We start from the raw sequence: 22,283 nt of genomic DNA, 5'->3' as shown, positions 1-22,283 counted from the left end.
ATGCTGGCTTCTCCTTGAGCTCAGTGCTGTTGTCATCATGCATTTTATTTGTATGGTTTCTGAAACTTTCTCAAATGTGTTTATTAGTTTTGTCTAAAAGTTGATCGCTTAAAAAAATACAGTTTGTAACTTGAATACTTTAGATTTAAATGATATGCAGCACACGTGTTCCCGTGTGGCCTGTTCTCCCAGCTCTTCGCCATGCCTGGTCGTGCTTGCCTCTGCTGTCGTCTTCCTTGTCCCAGGGGCTGCCTGCAGTGTGCACGAGAGCCGTTTTGCTGGTGATGAATTCTGTCTTTGTAGATCTGACAACCTCCTAATTTTGCTTTTGTTTTTTAAAGGCTTTTTGCTGAGTATAGAATTTAGGTTGGTGCGTCTTAGTCCTCTCTGTATTTCAGAGCTGCCTCTGGGTCTTTCCCAGTGGATCTGTGGGGTGAGAACGTCTGTCTTCTTCAGGCAGCATCTTTCCCTACCCTGCAGTTCTCAGCCCCTGACTTTTTGCAGTTCCCTTTCACCTGCTCTGGGCCGTCACTCACGTGTTTCTTGTCTTTGGCTCATTGTTGGGCTTCTTGGCTCAGGACTCACTGTCTCTAAGTTTGACTTCTGAATAGTTTTCATGCTGTGCATCCCCTGTCTTCAGGGACATCAGGAAGCTGTCCAGATCACTGCTTCTCCTTCATTTGTAGATTCCCTTTTCTTTCTGCATTTTATTTGGGGTGATTTCCATTCAGGTGCATTCCTATACTGGAAACACTTCTTTTGCAGACTCTCATCTACCAAGAACCCTATCCTGTGGGATTTTCTCTTCAGATGTTGTTGCTTCCACCACTAGAAGTTTGATTGAGTGTTTCTGTCTTCCGTATCCGTTCTTTACTGGCCCATTGTCCCAGTAGTCTGGGTAACCTTTTAATTGGCCTTCTTGCCAGTTCTAATGCCAGTGTGGCTTGTGTTAGGTTTCAACTGAGTGATTATCCCCCTCACTGTGGACCAACTTTCTCTGCTTTTTTCACACCCAGTAATTTTTGGTTGGATAGCAGGCATTATGAACTTAAAATTGTTGAGTTCTGGACAATATTGTACTCACATAAATATTCTTGGTCTTTTTTCAGAAATCTAGTTTGGCTTTTTAGAAAGAGTGTAGTACTTTCGAGTCATAGTTTGTGACTTGCCAGGCTGGACTGGCACAGGTCTGTCTGCCCTCTATGAGTCAAGACCTTCCCAAATCATAAGATCCTGTCAGGTGGGGCAGATGGCTGCCCATGACGACCTGTGTCCACCACAATAGGCCTTGACAGACCTTTTGATATGTAAACCATGTGGATGTTTTATATTTCAAAAAAATAAATTTAACAACCAAGACAAGAATTGTTTCTTACGACAAGGCAGAGCCTGTTGCACTCCCACCTCAGCCAAGAGACTGTTTTGCCCTCCAGACTGCAGGTCACCCAGCACCCATGTTTGTTGCTCATCTCAGGTCCTCCTCTTAGGCCCCGGGTGTCAGCTCAACCATGCCCCACACTGGGGAATCCGTCATCTCTTTGATAACTCTTATGTTATCTTCTGTGTGTGGTCACATGCTCCAGGGGTGTGGCATGCAGGACTCACTGGATCCCCACAGGTCCTTCCTCTTGTCACTTCTCCCATGAGCCTCTAGCCATGGCAGGAGTGAGTGGAGATTCCAGCTGGCAGCAGACCCCCCCATATCTGAGCCACTGCTGATTTTGCCGATTGCCACCCTGTGTCTGTGAGATTATGCACCTTCTCTCAGTGCCAACCCTGGGCTTCTTGAGCCCCGTCTTCAGCTCTTCAGTGGCCCATAGGCTGCAGTGGCTCCCTTGTCATGTCTCACTTGCCTTGCAGGTCGAAGGTTGAAGAGCTGGAGGCAGAGCGGAGCCGCCTAGAGCAAGAAAAGAACGTGCTGGAGATGCAGCTGGAGCGGCGCACACTGCAGGTAGGCATGGCGTGACTGTGGGAGGTGCACCTTGCCGGGGTCTAATCTCCAGTTCCTAGCCAAGAATATCTTGTTGCCGCCAAACCAAGAACTTGCTCCTGCACACCCACCCTTACCTGGCCATGTCCTGGGGTCCTCCTCCTGCCCTTGGTTCTCTCATTCTTCTGAGTTTATGGCAGTTCTTGGAGCCCTGGCACCTGGCATGCAGAGTGGTCCCACAGGTACAGAGCCCGGGGGGTCTCCTCTGTATGGCTCTGGGTTTGCATGTCCTGCGCCTGCCTGCCATCTGGACATTGGTTTACTGTCTGCATCATTTTGGTTGACTTTCTTTTTAGTTTTCATCCTGCCAATTTAAATTGTTCTATAGCAGGAAACCCACAGGTTTGAGATTACCCGGTTTTCAGACAAGTCATTGACTTTATCTTGACACCTATTAGAGGCAATCACCCAGCTCCTGGTGATGAGAAAGACGACAGCTTTGATAAAATGAGGTGCTCTGAGCTGTAGCTGGACTGTGTTCTAGCCCTAGAACTGTTATCTAGTGCTGTTGTAATTGGGCTGCAGTCCTCGGCTGGGGGGCTGGAGGGTAGACCTGGCCCTGGGCTCCAGGCCCTGTCAGGGCAGGTGCTGAATGCCTTTCTGCTTGTCTAGTTGAGCAGAACTGGAGCTCACAGTAGGCTGGGGTATAATATATCCCCACCAGCACCCATTGTCCCCTTTTTGTGGATCTGGGCTGTTCCACAAGGCATCCCTCAGTGGCCTCTGAGAGGCTATTCAGGAACAAATGAGAGTGCAGCCAAGTGCCTGTCTGGCACATGTGCACACCCAGTGGGCATTGGCACCCTGTGCTGTGCAGGTACGGTACTCTGGGCATCCCCTCCATGGGGGGAACAGCGTATCAGCTGGGACATGCCAAGTGTTCTCTGCACCTGTGGGGTGACAGGAAAGTAGAACTAGCTAGGTGTGCCATCCTTCTCCCATAGAACTCCAGGACAGCCCTGGTGGGGTGGGCCCTTCCCCAGGTAAATGGCACTGCTCAGAGCCTGGGGACTGGGTCCTGACCTGGAGGCCACTGTGCTGCAGCCCTGTGTCCACACCCTGCCCTGTGCATGAGTGTTAGCACCTGTTCTGTGAGCCTGCACATCTGCAGTGGAGTGGGGCCCCTACAAGCAGACAGGGACAGTGGCCACACAGAGGGCTGAGCGCATGAGAGCAGTGCCCTAATATGACTGAGAGAAGGGAACACTGGGAAGTGGTCTTAGGGCCAATATCTATCCTGTGAGGCGACACTGAAGACCGGCAAGCAAGTGGATCACTGTGCCCCAGCAGCATTGAAGAAAGGAGCTCAGCTGCAGGCATGAGGCAGGGAGCAGTGAGGTTTTGTCCTTGGAGTGGTGGGAGCTTCTAGATAATCCTCCAGCCACTGGAGGATTATCTAGAAGTAATGCTCCTGGACATTTCCCAGAGCTCACTGGGGGAGATAACCACACAGGCCCCAAAGGTAGCTCAGTTGGCCCAGGGCATCAGCATACCATTGTGTGGGCTCCCTTTGTTTCTGAGCCAGGTTTCCTGTGGCCCTGCAATCTTGCTCTCCCCACTCCCTAGAGGCCATGGTAGGAGGTTCAGCTTCACTCACAGCCCAGAATGCTGTGCTGCCTTCTCTCTGACAGCACTGGAGCTCCCAGGGCAACAGCTACGCTTGATGATTGCATTCAGGAAGGCTGGTGATGGTCCAAGGCCCCAGCCCGTAGCTGGCCATCTCCACTGTGCTGGGAAAGGTGCTGCAGCCCTATTTTCCTGGTGGGCAGACCTTGCCCAGAGGCTGAATGCTGTGTTTCTCCCTATGTGTTCCAGCCTGCCCTTGCCTCTCTCACCCCTGTGAGGCCACCTCACAGGAGGGCAACCTGGTAGCAGCTATGGCCTGGGCAGCCCAAGTGTCATCCCCAGGTCACCAGCCTCAGTTACGGGACCCCCCTGCAGCACAGGACCCCTCCAGCTGCACTGCCCTCCATAACCCCAGCTGTGGCCATGCTTAGGCCAGTAAGAGGTTTACGCAAGGTTTACATAAGGGTGGATTGGTAAGGGACGCCAGAGCTGGTCCCTCGTCTTCTACTCCCTTGGACTATGAAGATGCCTCTTTCTGAGCCATGGTGCAAAGCACTGTTGATGACCAAAGAGGTGGGTCCCACTGAGCAGATGGTAATGTGAGTACAGAGACTGGTTCTCACAGAATGGGGGAAGGAGGTTTCTGGCTCAGGGAGACTTTTTTCCACCTGAGTCCTCAACAGTTCCTTTATAAAATGAGGCAATAATGCCCACATGAGAGGCCTTAGGAAGATCAAATGTGAGGATTTTACTGCCACACCCTGGTATGTAGTAGGTGCTGAATAAATGCTTCTATCTATCTACTGACTCCACCCACTTTTTCCATCACTGAGGGCAAATATCTTGTCCCCATGACATTTCTGTCCTGGTGTGGGACACCTCACGTCCTCAAGAAGCAGGCCTAAAACATTATCCTGAGTAGTAGCCTGGGGCTTTCCTTGGGAGCTTGGCCATAGTGCCTGCAAGCCCAGGCCTTCCCCATACAGACCTCAGCGGCAGCATGTCCTCCCTGGAGTGCCTCTCCTGCCACACTGTCTCCTGTTCTGTTCCCTCCTGCTCTCTGGAAGAGGAGAGTGGCTTCAAGTTGGCGCTTCAAGGAAGATTGATTAAAATCAGCTGCAGTTCGGCTTAATTGGGAACATATGCTTGGAGAGGGAGCTTGACTAGTTAGAATTTTTGTAATTAGTTCGCAGCTGGTTGGTGAGGAAGCAGAACTTCAGTTACCTCTTGGAGCTGGGTGTGGGTGCATGATGTGCTTGAGGGAGACAGATCATTACACTGACACTGTCCTCTTTGGGTCTCCCTGAGGGTCACTGGCATTCCCACACGAGCAAGGGGGACCCTTGTATATTCCTAATGTAATCTGGGTAGGAAGAAGGTTTGGGGGCTATCTGCATGGCAGGACCTCTCACTAGGTGGATGGCAAACCCAGAAACTGCAACCTGCTGCCCTCAAACTGCAGGGGCTCCAGTGAGTGATGGGGAAACTGAGGCCCCATGCTGACACATGGAAGTAATCTGAGCCTGCCCTTCTCAGACGTGTGAACTTGTGGCAGTGTTCTCGTATGGCCTGAAATGGGCAGACCTCATGGCTACTGTGTAGCCACAGTCCTTGTCTGGGGTGCTAGTCCTCCTGTCCTGGGTCTCTAGGCCAGTGGTCCCTATCCCAAGCACTGCCCTAGAACTGAGAACCAAGAGCATGATTGAGTGTCCTGGGTTCCCGTGTCCCCTGTCCTGCCTTTCATTTAACACCACACTGCCAGTGACCCTCCTCATAATAGTGCTCCTCTAGGATGAGCGTTTTCCCTACAGCCCATCTTTGGGGTGTGCAAGTAGTGGCCCTTCCAGGGCCCCTCACTTCCTGGGGGGTTACTGGTATGCACAGTAGCACCTCAGTCCTCACTTCCTCACCATGGTGACAAGGTACCTTGCTCCCACCTTCATGGTTCTAATGGGCTGGTTCTGGAAGCTGCAAGGAGTGAGCCCATTGAATGCTCATACTGGCCTTAGGAAGCTCATCAGTGAGATGGCCCAACTGTGCTGGACACTGTCCTCCCAGCAGGATGGGCATGTCCGCACCTGGTGATAGCAGGCCAAGCTTGCTACCCTGTGGGTACTCTTTGGTGTCCAGTGTCACCAGCTGCCAACAGGGGTCATCATTCAAACCTAGTCCTGCTGGAGTTTCCGGCTTCTGACAAGTACCTTCAAACACAGAGAACTGGCAGGAATGTCACAGTGAACACCCACTCACACCACCTACGTCCGCAAGAAGCACGTCACTCGCTGCTGTGTGACATCTCTCCCCGGCCCTCTGCCAGCCGTCAGTCCATTTTATTCTTTTGATGCATTTTAAAGTAAATTGCAGACATCTGTATACTTTTCTCTAAGTACTTCAGCGTGAACGTAATTAAGCAGAATTCATCTCTGGGATCCTGAAGCCCGTGCCCCCGCCATCCCGCAGGGCTGCCTAATCACAGTGCTTATTCAGGCAGGTGGGTGATCGGGCAGAACAACCCCCACCCCCAAGATTTCCTGCCCTCTGGAGCCAGGCCCCCTGATCTGACCACCATCCATGGGTACCTCCAGCCCAACCTAGCCCACTCCCCCTCCAGCCTCACTGCCCATCTGAAGTGCTACTCAGGAAAGGGACCAGATGAGCTACCCAGTTATACACATTTAAAATACAGTAAGTGCGTCTCTTTGGGAAATAGAGTGGGTTGAAAATTGTTAGCTTCCTTGTGAGCAGAAAGCTGTCTGTGCCTGAGACATCCCTGCTTCTGTACGCATCAGAGGCTCCTCAGAGACCGGAGTCAGGCTGTGACCTCACAACTCCCTGCTCCCAACACCCCGGCCATGGCGTCAACAGCGGTGTTCACCTTCCCCATGGCTGCCCAGCTCACAGCAAATTGCTACCCTGCCTGCCGCCCCAGGGACAAAAGGCTCAGAGCCCCGGGTCTTCCCCCAGCCCACCTACCACACTTGACCTCGCACTTCAGAACAGCCTCATGTTGCATCTACCAGGGAGCCTGCAGCTCTAATATCAGCAGTGGTTGTGTGCTCCTGGCCAGAACCACCGGCTTCTTGACACTAGTCTGCACACACTTCTGAGATGTTCTCTAGATGGCACGGTGTGAGGGCTGCAGTGTTCTCAAGACTGCTGCCTTTGTAGCTTGGCAACTTCAGGGCCTGCCTATGGAAGAGGACCACTGCTCTTCGGGGCCGCAAGCACCAGGGCTCCTGGCCCAGTGCCTGGCAGGAACACTGTGAGGGGGGCACTGTGATAAAGTCGCAGAAGCTGGTGACCCACCACATGGCAATGAGGTGACACCCACAGTCCACCCACTGCCTAAGCCCTGTCCCGGGCATGTCTCTTGCACAAGCGTCCTAGGCTGCTCTCTGGAATCAGACCTCAGCTCTTCCATAGCTGCTTGGATGTCTGTGGGGACTGCAGAGCTGCTTCCCACCATACCCCATATGGCAGAACTAGAGCCACAGGCAAAGATCCACACCTTTGTGCCAACCTCCAGATCCTTCACTCTGCCCAGGGAGCCAGGGCCAGTACCCACACTTCCCCAGTCTGCCAGGCTGGGCCAGATGTCACCTGAGCCTCTGTTGGCTTCTGTGTGAGCCTCCTGCCCCCCCCAGCCTGGGCCTGAGTGCAGAGCGGGGTGAGCAGGGGCCACTCATGGCCTTCTCAGTCTTCACCAGCATCATGGGAAATAACAGGCTCTGGAGACTCAGTGTCTCCTGCATATTGGCTTTTCTTGCATGAGAATGTTGGTGTCTTCATTTGTTGGGCACCTCTGTCTGTATCCCTTTAGAACTGCTACAGTCATGTTGTTTTGTTTTGTTTTGTTTTGTTTTTCTATTGGGCATTGAACCCAGGGCTTTTGCATTGAGTTATATCCCCAGCCCTTTTTATTTTTTGAGACAAACTGTAAGTCACTAAATTGCCCAAGCTGGATTTGACTTGTATTCTTCCTGCCTCAGCTTTCTACAGGGCTGGCACTATAGGCAAAGGCCACACTTTTTATCTTTAAAGTTTCTTGTAAATTTACTTCCAGGCCTGGTCACTTTCAATGGGTCTTTCCTTCAGTTCCATCTCCTAGGGGTTCCCTTTGCACACGAACACTGGGTCCTATGAACTCAGGGTGTGGCCTCCTTTCTGGTAGCTCTCCGTGTACCCCATATTTGGGGTGAGAACAGGAATACAGTCTCCCAGGTCTGCTAGCTGGGCAAAGCCAGGCTTGGTGACTCTCTTCAGCTTTGCTGCCCAGGCCTGCCTTGCTGAGTGTTTATGTAAAATAAGATGCTTAGGAAGGGAAAAAAAAAAAGTCCAGACCCACAGAGGTGAGTGCAGACTGCTCATGTTTATTAACGCTGAAGGCTAAAAAAAGCAGCCCGCTGATGTGCATTTGTGCAGCGACATTTCCACAGGCGCTGATTTCTTTTGGTTTTTTATGAGAAGAAGGATGCGCCTTGCATATTAAGACTCCTCCTCCCAGGGTGTCGCCTTCTGGGAAGCTCAGTCCCTTAGGCCTGATGCCCTCTCTTTGCTGGAGCACCAAGCATGCTGCAGCCTCCTGCCAATCCTCCTGCCTCTTCCCTCCAGTGGTCAGCAGACCTCAGTTGTGTCAGGACCCCTGGCTGCTGGCCCAGACCCTGGTTTACAGAGCGGCAAGCTGGTCAGCAGACAGGAGGTGTGACAATCTCCAGGTACCCATGGGTGTTGTGGCACTGGTGTGGTGTCTTTCCCCTGGTGCCCTCAGGAGACCTGTTCATGCCTGCTTCTCCACATGCTGTCCACAAGACCAGAAAGCATGTGGCGTGGGAACAGTGTGATCACTGACTCAAACCACTCCCCTCTGTCCTGAGTTCACACTGTCACTGAGGCCATCTTAGTCTGCAGCCTTGATGGTCTTGTACTAACGTGCCACGACAGTTTTCTTCCTCTTTCCTGATCCTGGCACAAGTTTTATATGAGAAAGTCAGGAATTTTTTCAGCATTTTGGAAACCTAGACATTAGGTATGATGTCATCCTGTGATTGTCCTCTTTGAGTGGAACTTCTTACTGCAGAGTTTTGTGTTATTTTAGAGCCAGGGGCTGGGCAAGTGTTCAGCCTCAAGCTGTGCTGTCCGTGGTGAAGGAAAAGCAGCACTGTCTCCTGGAATGGTCTCAAAGGACAATGGGGACCTAGAAGGGTGTGGGGAGCAGTGCCTATGGGGCCTGCAGGGGTGATGAGGATTCCCAGGGCCGTGCCTCACTGGGCTGTCCTCAGCGTGGGTCCTGCACAAGAGAGCGAATTTCCGTGACTGGAGAATTGGGGATTGGCAGATACAGAACCAACTTCATTTCTGAAGATGCAGCATAGATTCTAAGAGAAATGTCCTGGGTCTCATAGTGCCCTCCTTGGAGACTGCATTGATTTTAAAAATCAGCTTTGGCATGCAGCTCATTAGTAGAGAGCTTGTCTAGCATGTGTAAGGCCCTGGGTTCCATCCCCAGCACCACAAAAATAAAATGAAACCAACTTTGTCCAACTGTGTGATGACCAACTCCACTCCTAGGGACACACCTGAGAGATGGGATGCAAGGATTGTGATGAGCTTGCTCAGCATGTTCACCACCATCCAAATGCGGGGCAGCCCAGGCTCTCCAACAGACAGATCTGGGTAAATGAAATGTCTGTTCAGGCCACAGGATGTTACCTGGCCTTACCAAGGAAAGAGGGAACAGCTGACACACTACTCTGCCAAGGAAAACAGACGGTGTGGTTCCACTTCTAGGCGGTCCTGAGGAGTCAGGTCCTAGAGATAGAGAGCAAGAGATAGGGAGCCAGGGCTGGGGAGGGGGCAGCAGTCAGCGTTCAGTGGGGCTGAGCTTCATTCTGGGAAGATGAGAGCTCTGGAGGCGAGTGGTGGCAATAGCTGCATAGCCATGCGAATGTGCTTAATGCCCTGAGCTGTGTGCTTAGACATGGTTACAGTGGGAAATTTCAGGTGATGTAAATTTTACCAATTTGAAAAATAGCAGCCATCTTTCATGGGCAACTCTAGAAAACCTAGGCCTTCTGGGAAGATGGTCCAGGAATCTTGGCTACTCATTGTCCCTACTGGCTGCCCCAACATGGAGTCTGCCAGAGCTCCATCAGAGCATCCCACATGTAGGGCTTACCTGTAGCACAGGATCCAGCAGATGGACAGTGTAGGTTCCAGGTCAGGGAAGCAGTAGGAGCCATGGCTGGGGGTACTGAGGGGTCCTAGGTAGTGATCCGGGCCTGAAAACTGGCTCTTAGCCTGGCTGACTGCACTTAGCCTTTCCAAGCAAGTAGACTTCTCTCCCTCACTCTCTGTAAATTGTTACCAAATTAGCTCCAGTAGCAGACTGACTTCTGAAGTCGGGACACCCGCAGGCAATCGCAGAGTCCTGGAATTAGCCATGCTAACAATGCTCATCATCTGGACAGAGCCAGGGTCTGGGAAGGCTGACAAGGGTGTGCAGGTTCCTGGATGGCAAAAGAAACATGCAGGATGGCAGGCGCATGATGCCCAATGATAGGGGCTTGTACTCAGCTGGTACTGTCCTGCTTTGTCCTCCACGTGTGTGGCAGTACCCACCTCATTGGCCTGAGAACAGGGACAGTGACTAGGGAGACTGTTGTCATCTTTACCTTTAGGCATCACAATACCCAGGTTGGGATCCCAAGGACTGCCCTAGGTAGTCTTGGCAATGCTAAGCCCAGATTTGGGCTCTGCTGGACCCCACATTTGTGTGCCCAGAGGAGACTTTGTCATGTCTCAGAGAAGCCACCCACTGTCTCTACTGTTTCCAAAGAGTGGCACACCCAGGAGCATCTACTGAACACACAGGCCTTCCTCTGATGCTCTCTCCACCTACAAAACTGATACACTGGGGCAGGAAGCTGTGCTCCGTGTTCCCTCTTAGGTGACAGCACTCGAGAGAATGGTGGGCTCAGGGCTGAACTACAAAGGTGACTTGCAAGAGTCCCTGTGGTTCTGTTTTAGCCTTTGGAGGACCAGGCCTCTCCCCTGGGAAGGAGGACAGTACTGTCCTTGCCTGCAGGCAGCCTGGTGACTGTCTGATACAGCTTTCCACTCCACATACAGCATGATCGGTGCATGTCCCAAGCAGGTACTGCTTTGGCTGGTGGCATAGACTAGGACTTGCTTTTCTTTGCCACCACTGTGATTCTTGTGGTCCCAGACCATTGAGAGGGAAAGTATATCAGGTCCAGCTTTCTGCAGGGTAAGAACAAAAGGTAAAACAAATGACCTGCTGATACACGGGGCTTGAAGGGAACAAACCCTGCAAAGAGAGAGGGACTCTGGAACAGGGGGTGTCTGGCAGGACAGGCTCCCCTCGGCCCACCACCCCCCACTGCCTTCCACTGGGGCCAGCAAGGCAAGTTTACACCATCTCTCTTTCTGGCCCGGTTTTCCTGATACCCTGGGGTTCTCAGAGATGTCTCTGGCAAGGCATGGGTCCTTAGATGAAGGTGGAGTTAAAGTGAACCAAGGACCTTTAGGTGACAGCTGCCTGAGCATGTCCTGCAGAGAAAGGGAACAGGCTTCACGGGTAATAGCGCTTTGGTCTTTGCTTCTATGATCCTGTGGACTGTAACTGCACACATGTGTACCCCGCAAAGCTACCATGAGCCCCACGGGCTGTATCTTTGTATTTATGTGCCCCACAAAACTTGTGAAGACCATTGTCACCTCTCTTAGCCTGTTTTTCTTCCCAAGGCCTCTGCAAGCCGTGCAGCAGGATTATCCCACAGGTGAGCCAGTGAGGCCCAGAGAGCATGAGGTCTGCTCCAGGCTCGGCTCCAGCTCAGAGATGTTCATGTTTTAGACAGTGGGACACCAGTTCCTTGGGCTGCGCCCTGGGCCCACACCTCAGGAGGCCTAGGCAGCATGAGCAGGGCAGTCATACTGCAGGGTGGACAGGCACCCTACGGTGGCAGCTGCCTGTCCTTCCTCTCAGGTCACCCTGCTCTGTGGGACAGGAGAAAGAGGGCGTGTTGAGTCTTGTGGAGCAGCACAGTGCTGACTGCCCCTCCCTTCACAGTGTACCACATGCATCTCCAGGTGGGGACATGCCAAACAGGTGGCTGGGCAACCACCCTATAGCAGTTAGAATGGCCCTGGGAGTCTGGAGCTTAGCCTAAGATTACCCAGTCTGAGCCCTAAGAGTGATACAGGAGTGCCTCCTGCCCTGCCCTACCCTGTGGGCCAGTGGAGGGTCACACAGGTGTCCTACCTGCTGCCCAAAATCAGTTTCTGGGTCTTTCTTCTCCCTCTTTGGGAACTTTGCTGACAGCACATGGCCCAGGGTCTGAAGGTGGCGGAGACTGAGATTGAGCATCAAGGAGGCTTTGTCCACGGGCAGTCCAGCAGTAGACCTGGTCCTAGCTGAGCAAGGGACCCACTGGTCTCCTGTCTGTCTCTCCCTGACATGGTCATCTCTGTGTTCTGGGCTATGCCATGGGCTCAGTGCTGGGCAGGTACACTCTGCCCTGTGTTCTCATCCACCTGTTCACCAGGAGCCAGTTAGCTGTTGTTAAAGGTGGAGAGCCTGGGTACTCTGCAGGGCTCACAGATACCTCCCCTTTCCATGGTCCTCACTCTCGAAACTGTAGGAGTCAGGGTCAGAGGTGTGACCCAGTGGGGTTGGGGCACAGGGTGGCTGTCCAGAGACCTGGCAGTGCTGGGCTTTTGCTCCCAGACCCAGCAAGCCACTAAAGTGGCCTTGCTCTTATTGCTGAGCTGAGTCTCTCGCAGCCAGGAGAGGTATTGATTTAGTTTAGAGGCTGGGTGATTTATAAATATGCATGAGGATTGGCGGTTATTTAACTGTGCTTTCTAATTCTCCTCGCATTGCTGCCTCTTTCCAGCAGGGTCTCTTAGTATTCAAGTCAGGTGCAGGGTGGCAAGCGGCCCTCCCGCCCTCCCTGCTTGCTGCCTGGGACCCTCCTGGGGCAGTGGGCTTCAAGGTTAGATGTGGTGGGAGAGGACCCCGGAACTGGGCTCTTGGCAAGGCAGTCGAGGATGGAGGAGCACTTCTTCGCACACTCCCGGCAGCAAGCATGGGCTGTCCTCCTCCAGAAGAAGGGATAAAAGTCACATGCATGGTTCACACAGGGAAACTGAGGCCCAGAGGGGCAGAGGCCTGCTTAAGGCCAATGGCAAGGTAGGATAGAATTTATTTTACAGGCAGAAATAAAGCTGGCACCGGCCCCACCAAGCCCCACCCTGCAGAACTTGGGATGTAGAGGGCAGTGCCTGGCCCGAGTTCACAAGACCCAAACCCACAGAGCAGATAGGTAGCAGGGGCGCCTCGAGCTCCCAGCTCTCGGGGAGTATACACTGCAGCCTGGTGCAGACTCCTCTCAGAGCCATCCATAGGCCTGGCCCAGAGACAGCTGGATGGAAGATGGGCTTGCCCGTGGCCAGCATGTGCCCTGGCCCTGTCCTTTGGTCCCTGCTTTGCTGCTGTCATTAACAGAGAATGTCAGCCACTCGCTCGGCAAGTGAAATGTTTTTGTTTAGTCAATAATTGCACCATGGCGTCAAAAGAAGGTCCCCAACTTTTCCTTTTGAGATGCTTGTCAGCGTCTCAACAGTTTTCTCAGCTGTGAATCAAACAAGGCGACAAATTTTAGCAGAAGATTACAGCCATTTTTCCCTTTCTTCCTCAAAGCTGTCATCTAGCAGCAGATTTCAGCAAAGTTGTTCACTCTCCCCATCTGCTCGTCCCGTGCAGCACCAGCCCCCTGGACAGCATGCCTTCTCACTGGCGTGACACCCTCTGTGCCCATGCAGGGTGGGTGCGTGCTGGGGAGGTGGTGGGGTTGCTGGCATACTGGGGTCTTCTCTCTACCGTGACCGTCACTGGCTGACTGGAAGCCCACTTGGGATTTTATAAGGGGAGGTGGAAGTCCTGGACAATACATACTGGTTGGATAGATGGACAGACATATTTAGAAGTGACCTAGCACCCTGGACTGCAGAGGCCACCTACGTGCACCTGCTCTACCCCCAGCCTTCCTTGGAGCAGGGGCTATAGTATGTCCAGTTGAGGTGACATTTGGATCCCTCTGTAGGACAACCTTGAAGTTGGGCTGGCCGTGGCCACTGGTGACATCTTCACTGTTTGCCTCATGCCCTTGTGGCCTTTGTCTGTGCTGCCTGGCTGTGCCTCCCAGACCAAGCTCTAAAATCCTTTGTCTGGGTCCCAAGCCCTATGCCTTTAGGGTGGCTGTTCCATGCTGGGCAGGAAGCGCCAGGCCTGCTGTAGCTCCTTAGGAGGTTGGACAGTGGCTGTTTCCTTCCTCTTCTGTGTGACTCCCGGTGACTGATGGGGACCGGGCTCTGGAATGGGGCCACCAGTCCTGCCTGCAGGGCTAGCAAAGTAGCCATGGAGCACCCTGCCCATTTGAGCATCACCAAGCTTGAGCAAAACAGGATCCAGGCAGGGCTAGCTGTTGAGGGCCCATTGGAGAGAGGCCAGGTCCTTCCTGGGACCTGCTGGCTCTCCCCTCACACGCTATCGTGACTGGCAAATGATCTGACTTGTAAGTCTGCAGGGACACATCCTGGCTCAGGAAATGTTGTAATTATCACCCACTCGTTCAACAAATGCATATTCAGCACCACATCAGGCCCTCTTCTCAGCCCTGGCACCGCCACCGTGGACAAAACACAGCCCTTATCCCCACAGAACTGACCTTCTCAGGGAGCCAGCCGATAAAACGTCCACACTGAGGTGCTGAAAGGTGCGGGGCGAGAGCAGCGGGAGTGAGGTGCTGTCACCATCGTTCTCCTGTCTTTGCTGTAGACCTGTGTCAGGCACTTGTTTCCGCTGGGCTCCAAACATCCTGCCACTTCTTGGCAATGGGGCAGAAAAAGGGCCTGTCCCCTCAGAGCTCCTGGATACAGGAGGGTCTCGGACGGGCAGTCCCTTCCTTTCCCACACTCCCATGGCAGGCGCCACTCTGTTCTCCGACAGCAGTGGGGACCTACCTGCTCCAGAAGGGGCAGTGGCACAGGGAGCAGGTGGTGGGACACGGACACTGCATCCAGCTTCACTGCCTCGCTGTGTCCTGGCTGGCCCGTTGCCTCGGACCTCAGTGCCCGATGCCAGTTTCCTGTGTGTCGAGTGGAGCGACAGTCTTGCTGAGCCTCTCCGTTAGGGTGTCTGTCCCACTGCACATCAGGAGAGACACCATCTCTCCCGTGACTGCCTGTTCTTCTCAAATCCAAGGGTCACCACACTCTGGAAGCTGCCACCAGCCCCCACAGCCTCACACTCCCCCTTAGCTGCTCCCTGTCTGCATGGACCAGGGTTTTCATTCCTGGATGGGTACTGCAGAAGGTCCCAGATGGTGGATATATCTGGAGACCACCAGGCCCAGTGCTTAAGGCTCCCCATTGTATTACCTGCTCTGACCCCCATGTGCCGGCTCCCTAGCCACTTCCTGGGTGACTTGGACAGAGCTCATGTCCCTGCCTTTCAGTGCCCAGCTCCCCCATATGCCCTCTAGAGCGCTCTACTACTTCCGAGTCAGGTAAAGTCCATTTAATGTATAGAAGCAGTTAAGCATGCAGAAAGCAAAAGGAGAGAGTACTGCACATACAGGATAATCGTGGGGAATGGTGATTTGTGCTCATGAAGGTGGCTTCATTGGCACATGGTTACTGTCGTGTCTATTGTGGCTGCTTGCTTGTGATAGCCACAGAGCTGGGCACTTGGTGGACCGGGCACCCCAGGAAGCGCAGGCCAGCCGTCTGACTCCACATTCCTAGCTTTGTGAGGGGAAGGAGACTGGTATGTGTCCACCTGCAAGGCCTCAGAGATGGGGCTCTCCCAGGGCCACGTAGGCCAGCTTGGTTATCTTCCCCAGACTGTTAAAATTGGGTGGTATAACAATCCCTTTCAACTCTGATGGTCTGTGATTCAGCTGGGTTCCAGCATCGTCATCCTTTGGGATTTTTACAAGGTTCTCATAAAGCCTGTGGAGGAGCCCGGGAATCCTGTCCTGCTCAGCCTGCTGTGCCTCCCCTTCCCTCCTGCCTGGTCTCTCCCTTCTCAGCCTAAGGAATAACACAGGATAGCACCTGGGGTGTGTGTGCAAACCCAGCTGCTGCCAGCAGTGCCCTGTGCCATCATTTTGGTCCCACAGGGTCTTTGGCCCATGTCAGTGTCCTGTCCCCACTGACTCTTAGGCAAGGGGCTTGAGGACCAGCGGTTAGCATGTTTCTATTCCAGAGGGTGGCACACTGGGGCAGAACCTTACTTTGCTCACTTCTGGTCCCGCATTTCTTTGGAGACACACCCTGAGGAGTCTGGGTAGCTGGTCAGGGACGGTAGGCTGTGGACCTAGTGGGGGGCACAAGGTGGGCCCATTCTAGACCAGTCCTTTGGCAGAAGGATGGTGGTCCATAGCAGCTTAAACTGCTGTGAGGCTAGAGGCCAGAGGCCCCCATGCTTAGCAGACTGTCTCCACCCAGCCTCTCCCAGGACCGCCTGGTAGTCTGAGTGACAGATGCCATTTCCCCAGAGGTGGGCACGGGGAAGTCTTCATCTGTGGGATGTTCACTTTGTGGCTCAGTGTAGGTGCCTCATAGAGACCAGTGGCTAATGTACCCTGGGGCTCACATGCACTGTCAGTGTTGTCCCCCACCAGGGCCTCCTTGGGGTGGGCTCCAGGGACCCCTCAGCCTTGGCAGCTGGGGCCCAGAGGAGGCTGAGGCCTTCCTCCTCTCTTGCCATGCAGTGGCCCACCCTTCTGGAGGAGCCCTGAGGCTCAGGGCAGTGTGGCTCCTTTCTATGACCTTGCAAGTCTTCAGACCTTGCGTAGAAGTCCATCCTGGGTCAGTGAAGGGGCAGGGCTCAGACAGGAAGGCACAGTGTGCACAAGGCCTTCAGTGAGCCTACTGCATATTGAGCGTCCATCAACCCGTCCTGCATGCCGTGTGCACACTGCTGGTTCAGCCTTGTTCCCCTCATGCACGGGTGCCTTCCATATGTACACCAGCTTTGAGTCCCTTCTGTAAAGTGTCTGTTCATGTTTGTGGCCCATTTTTAAGCAGAATTTTCTGAAATGTTCTTGCTTGTTTTCTCATGCTGTGTGAGTTCTGATGTGGATCCTTTGCCATGCGTGGGTCAGGTCTCCTCTCCACTCTGCCAGGGGCCCTCTGCTCCAGTGGAAGAGCAGCTCTGGATAGTCGTGAGTCTGGGCTCCTTCCTCCTTTCCTGGGTGATAGCACTTGAATGTTCTTTAAGTCTCTACTCCATGGGCAAGAAGATGTGTTTCTGTTTTTGGTTAAACTTTTATCTTGGGATCCCTCTGGAATTAGCATTTGGGTGTGGTGGGAGCTACAGGGCACAGGGGTATCTAGCGGTCTCTTGTGCTAGTAATGCCCATCTCTTTAACTACAGTCTCTGACGTGGTGTGATACTTGGGGATCTTTCTTAGTTCATCTTTCTTGGTTTCTTCCCTCTGGCTGGGTCTGGACTGTGACAGGCTGACCTCACTCCTGAGAGACATAGCGGTGAACACCGGTGCAAGGTCTGTGGGGACTGTCTTCACTGCCTTCCCAGTTTCTCCATAAGTCTAAAGGTGATCAGAAAACAAAGGCTTGTTTGCTGTTTAGTTAGGACCCTCCTCTTACGTACCTGATGGAGAGAAGATTGGTGCGGTACCTTCCAGGGCTACACTGTGAAGTAGTAAGAGCTCAGTCATTCAAATATTTACATCATGGTGTGTTCTTAAAATTGATTTAAGCCAAGCATGGTGGCGCATAACTATAATTCCAGCATTCAGGAGGCTGAGGCAGGAAGATCACTGTGACTTTAAGGTCAGCCAGAACTGCATAGAAAAACTGTCTCAAAAAGAAAAAATTAATATTTAAAGCTGAGTCCAGTGGAGCACACCTCTAACCTCTGCACTCTGGGAGGCTGAGGCAGGAGGATCCCAAGTTTGAGCCCCATCTGGGCCACTTAGCAACTTAAGAAGACCCTGTTTTAAATAGGGGTTGGGGGTATAGCTCAGTGTAAAAGTCCTGGGTTCAATCCCCAGGAGATGAGAGGGAATTCCTGTGTACTGAGGATTGTGATGTCCCAAGGAGTATGTGGCACTTGCTATCTTCTCATTAGCCCAGTGACTTTTCAGGGCCCGTGGCAGGCAGCCTGGCCTTGTGGTGGGCAGTAGGGAAGCAACCCCAGCGCAGGGCCTCACCTGGCTCACACTGTAGCTCGCAGGCACTGAGACCTCCAGCTGCACAGTTCTCTAGCACCCAGCTCGTGATGCTCAGCAGGCAACAGCCAGACTGAGCAGCTCTCCGGTGTCATGCTGGGTTTATGAGCATTCTGTCCCTTCTGTCTTCCTTCCCAAAGCCCCTTGAGGTGACCCTGTGCTGTGCTTGGTCCTACAGGGTGACTATGACCAGAGCAAAACCAAAGTGCTGCACATGAGCCTCAACCCCACCAGCCTGGCCAAGCAGCGCCTACGTGAGGAGCGAGACCGACTGCAGGAGGAGTGTGAGCGGCTGCGGGGGCTCGTGCATGCCCTGGAGAGAGGAGGCCCTGTGCCCGCTGACCTGGAGGCCACCACTGGCCTGGCCTCATCCAAAGAGGTGGCAGGTAGGCCCCTTGCCTGGTCCTCATTCCACAAGTAGGTCCCCCAGGCTGCTGTCACACCTGAGCAGCAGGGCCAGATGGATGGCTGATCAGGGCACACCAGCCCCATGTGCTACAGACCCACTCTGCATCATCAGGGGCCGTGCAAACAGGGTCCATCGTCCATGTCTGTGGGCAGCAGGAAATAACTCAGGCAGCTGTGGAGAAGCATGCAACCACGATCTTCTCAGACCCCTCAAACAAATTAATACCATTTATCAGTTGCTGTGTGCCCATTAATCATGAGCAAATCCAATCCTCCATGAAAGCAGGGCTATCTTTCACTGTGCTAAGTACCCTTCACAGAGCCCGGGGCCCTGCCACAGAGCCCTTTGAGGCCAGCCACGGAGTCACTGCCTGCACTGCCTGCTTCAGTCTGTAAAATCAAGGTAATAACCTCAGGACCTGTGTTTGTCACCTCTGACACAGTGAAGTGACAGCTGGAGTCTGTACGTACTGTGTCTTTGCTCTGGGTGTGTCCACCCTACAACCTGAGGCCGAGAACTTGCAGTCCTCCTGCCTCAGCCTCCCAGAGTGCTGAAGGTACAGTGTGCACCACCCCCATGCCCTTCTGGCTGCTTGATATGCACCTCGTGTTTCTTTTCTTTCTTTTTTTTTCCTGAGTTGCCTTTCATCCTGTGAAGCCTTTTTCTATTTGTTTCTCATGTATTTGTCAACTCATTCTGTGAAGCTCTCAGGATCCCCAAGAGCATTCTCAAGCTAGGAAGGCATAGCTGTCATCCTTGGTCCTTCCTGAAGAATGTAGTGTAGAGTGGTGTCCGGCAGATGGCTTTCATTCTCCGAGTCAGCCTTTCTCGTCCCTTCCTGTTTGCTCCCACCTTGTGTAGGGTGCTGAGATGGTGACCTGGGACTGACACAGGTGTGCAGATGCTGAGTCATGGGCCCTGGAGGAAGCCAGGCCAGGGTTGGAGTGACCATCTACATCTCCGTCACATCAGCTGTCACTTAGGTAGTCATAGCCCTGCTGGCAGTGAAGCCTAGAAGCCGTTACGGAGAGCCTGATGTGTAGCAGGTGCTCAGTAACTGCACATCACTTGTATTTTCATTGTCTTTGTTCTTGCTTTTGGGTCTCTGTGGCTGTCCTCAGTTTGCCAGTGTCTTTCCTGAGACTAGGACTCATACACTGCCATGAGGTCCAGCCGTCAGCAGGCAGGAATCCGCACCTTCAGCATCCTGGAGGACTGAATCTGGCTGCATGGTCACTCACCTCAGGACCTCATGTGTGGCCTGTGAGCTCACAGGCCTGTCCTCGCCTCTGCAGCTCAGGTTTTCACGGAGGTGCCTACATTGGCCTTACCAAATGCCATCCTATTGTAGTCAGTGTTTGCAAGGGAACAGATTTAATGAGCACATAATTTATAGGATTACTTACAATATTCATCCAAAAAGTCAAACACAGAAGAGCACAAGAGATTTGTCTATGCACTAGAGACCCAAAGAATCCAGATGAGGGCCTGGATCCCACAGCAGTGTCCTATACAAGTCCAGGTGGAGGTCTAGAGCCCCCCACAATGTCTCATGCAAGTGTGTATCAAACATCTGCACTGGGAAGGCCCAAAGGTCAGTGGTGGAAACTAGAATGTCTACACCAGCGGAGCCGGGAAGTGATGCTCCAGGTAAGGAGCAGAGCTCCCCCAAAGAGAACTGCTACAGCCATCCTCAGTGATAGCCAGTCCTGAACTCTTTCAAAGATGAAAACAGCTGAGTTACTGTCAGGAAAAGCAGCATGACAAGCTTCTCCAGGAGAATCAACAATGCACCATCCTCTCCAGTTCTCCTTCTATGCTGCTGGCAACAGTCCTCAGTGGGCCTTCCATGCCCAGCACCATGCTGATTCAGTTCAGCTAGGTGTTATAAATTGACCATTAGTTAATTCACCACACACCCCATTCTCTGTGGCCCAGAGCATCCAGGCTCGTTAAGAAATGTGCCAGAGCCATGCCTGGGGCAGAAACCCTACTGCCTCTCTCCTGGTGCAGCAGAGGCAATAAGCAACATGGTATGAAGATTGGCTGGGCTTGGGACTGGGCTGCAGCTACGTCTTTGAGCACCTCACTGTTTGAAAGGCCTTTCTGCTTCTGCCCCCTTCCTCTCCAGACTTGCATTTCAAATTGGCACCCTCTACCCAAAACAGCAGCCAGGCTGAGGCTGAGGGACACTGCTGGAGCCAACACACCCACCTGGTCAATTTACCCACAGCGGCACACAGGACCCCGCCCTGGCTGATAGACTTTGTGACTTTTGCCAAGCATTCCGCATCCGTGCAGCACAGATGAGGGACAAAAACCAAGAGCAAAAAAAGGCCCTGTCTTAGGACTGCCCAGCAGAGGGTGGCATTTCTAGTTGTCTTTCTGGCTTCCACCACCACAAGGGCTCGTGGTCTGGGCTGCAGCTGCACAGGGCAGTCTGTGCCTCCCTATAGGATGACTTCTCTGAGTTTGTACTGTGTGTCACTGGAGTGTTTTTGGTGGGTCTTTGTGAAAGTGCTCTTGGGAGACACCCTCACCATCATGGATGTCACAGATTGATCTTGAGCCTCTGCCCAGGGACTGCTTTGTTCACTTACCTAGTAAAACCTGCCGTGCTACTCCTGTCAGCCTGCCCCATGTTGGCCATGAGAGCCCAGTGCCAGGAGTCTGGCCATAACACATATTCAAGGCTGTAGCAGATGGCCTCGGAAGGTAGGGCTCTACCTCATGCCTGGGGGATCCTGAGAAATCCCCAAGCTTCTCTTAGGGAACAAGTCAGCTCCAAGGTTGCCTGGAATTTAGAAAACGAAAGTAAATAGAGGCCCAGGCCAGATGTGGGCAGCTGGAGGATGAGAAGCAGGCACTGGGCAGTGTGGGCATTTCTGTGCTGATGGCCAACTGCACCTCCTAATCCCAGGCCCCTGGGTTGATTTTTATTTCATTTTCCTTAAGGCTTACACATAGAAAGAGAAAGAATGTGGCTACAAGCTTTCATTGAAAAGTGGATGACTGAGGGGTTGGTGACCAACCAGATTCAGGAAAGCTGATTCCAAGCCAGTGCATGGGACAGGATCCAGACTGCTGAGGCCACAAAACTCCCAGGGGGCACAGGACAACAGCCAGAGATACTGGTGGGGGGCACTTCCTAAGCTGAGGAGGCTGGAGAAAGCATAGTGAATCTTGAACAGACAGAGGGACAGATAATAGGAAACAGGGAGATGGATATCTTGCAGATAGAAAGGGGACCAAGAGATGAGAAGATGGAGGATAGAGGAAAAGGGGATGAAAGAAGGACTAAGACATGTTATGTACATGTGACAGATCCTATCATGAATGTAATAATTATGTGCTGCAAAGATGTACCAATAAAAATAAATTCTGAGAGAGATGCAGATTCTCAGGCCCTGGAGTCAGAAGCCCCAGGTGAGCCCCACAATCTGGTCATGAGCCCTATAGACTCACCTGCACCACGGCTGTGGAGATGGCAGGAAGAGAGCCCTGGATGGGCCCAGTCATGGCGGGATGAGCAGACTACAGGGTTGAGGCAGGTGCTGAGGTGATTCCAAGATGGCCTTTCAGCCAGCGTCACTAGAAAAGCCAACGGGCCCAGAAGGGTTGTTGCCAACTCAGTGGAGGCATGTGGTACAGCCAGAGGTGGCAGAACTTGCTGCCTGCTCAGGGTTCCCCTAGTGACTGGTGATGCAGAGATAAGGATTCTTGATGTCCAACCGAAGAAAGACCCCAACATGAAAAATACAGAGCAGAATAAATAGGAAAGTGAGTCCATAGGAAACAGGGCCAGCACAGAGGAAGCCTCCAGAAAACTGTCCTGGTGATGCCAAGATAGGTAAGAACAGACTTTCAATAGTGCTAGAGCATGGCACCCAGAGAAAATCCAAAGAGGAGAAAGTGGACTTTGGGAGCTAACAATACCTAGAGCTAAATGATCATCTTATGAGATAAAGCTGAGAAAGTTTATCTGAAAGTAGAAGAAATAGGTCCAGAAAAAGGATAAAAAGGTAAAAAATACAAGAGA

General features: G+C 52.8%; 1 protein-coding gene across 9 annotated transcripts in view; it reads left to right on the top strand.

Moving 5' to 3' along the window:
* The window catches only part of Mad1l1 (mitotic arrest deficient 1 like 1), a 308,954-nt gene that overhangs the window by 210,907 nt on the left and 75,764 nt on the right, over positions 1-22,283 (top strand). For all 9 annotated transcript variants that reach the window (XM_063234039.1, XM_063234036.1, XM_063234037.1 and 6 more), the window contains 2 exons: positions 1,861-1,951; positions 18,014-18,221. In XM_063234039.1, coding sequence (XP_063090109.1) covers positions 1,861-1,951; positions 18,014-18,221 — 299 coding nt within the window. The remainder of the gene's footprint in view (positions 1-1,860; positions 1,952-18,013; positions 18,222-22,283) is intronic.

This window comes from Cavia porcellus, unplaced genomic scaffold, assembly GCF_034190915.1.
Source record: "Cavia porcellus strain 051 isolate PalLab524CR breed Dunkin Hartley unplaced genomic scaffold, mCavPor4.1 scaffold_23, whole genome shotgun sequence".
In the NCBI taxonomy this organism is placed as follows: Eukaryota; Metazoa; Chordata; class Mammalia; order Rodentia; family Caviidae; genus Cavia; species Cavia porcellus.
Note: the sequence above shows the minus strand (reverse complement) of the source record. Positions and strands in the feature narration are given on the sequence as shown.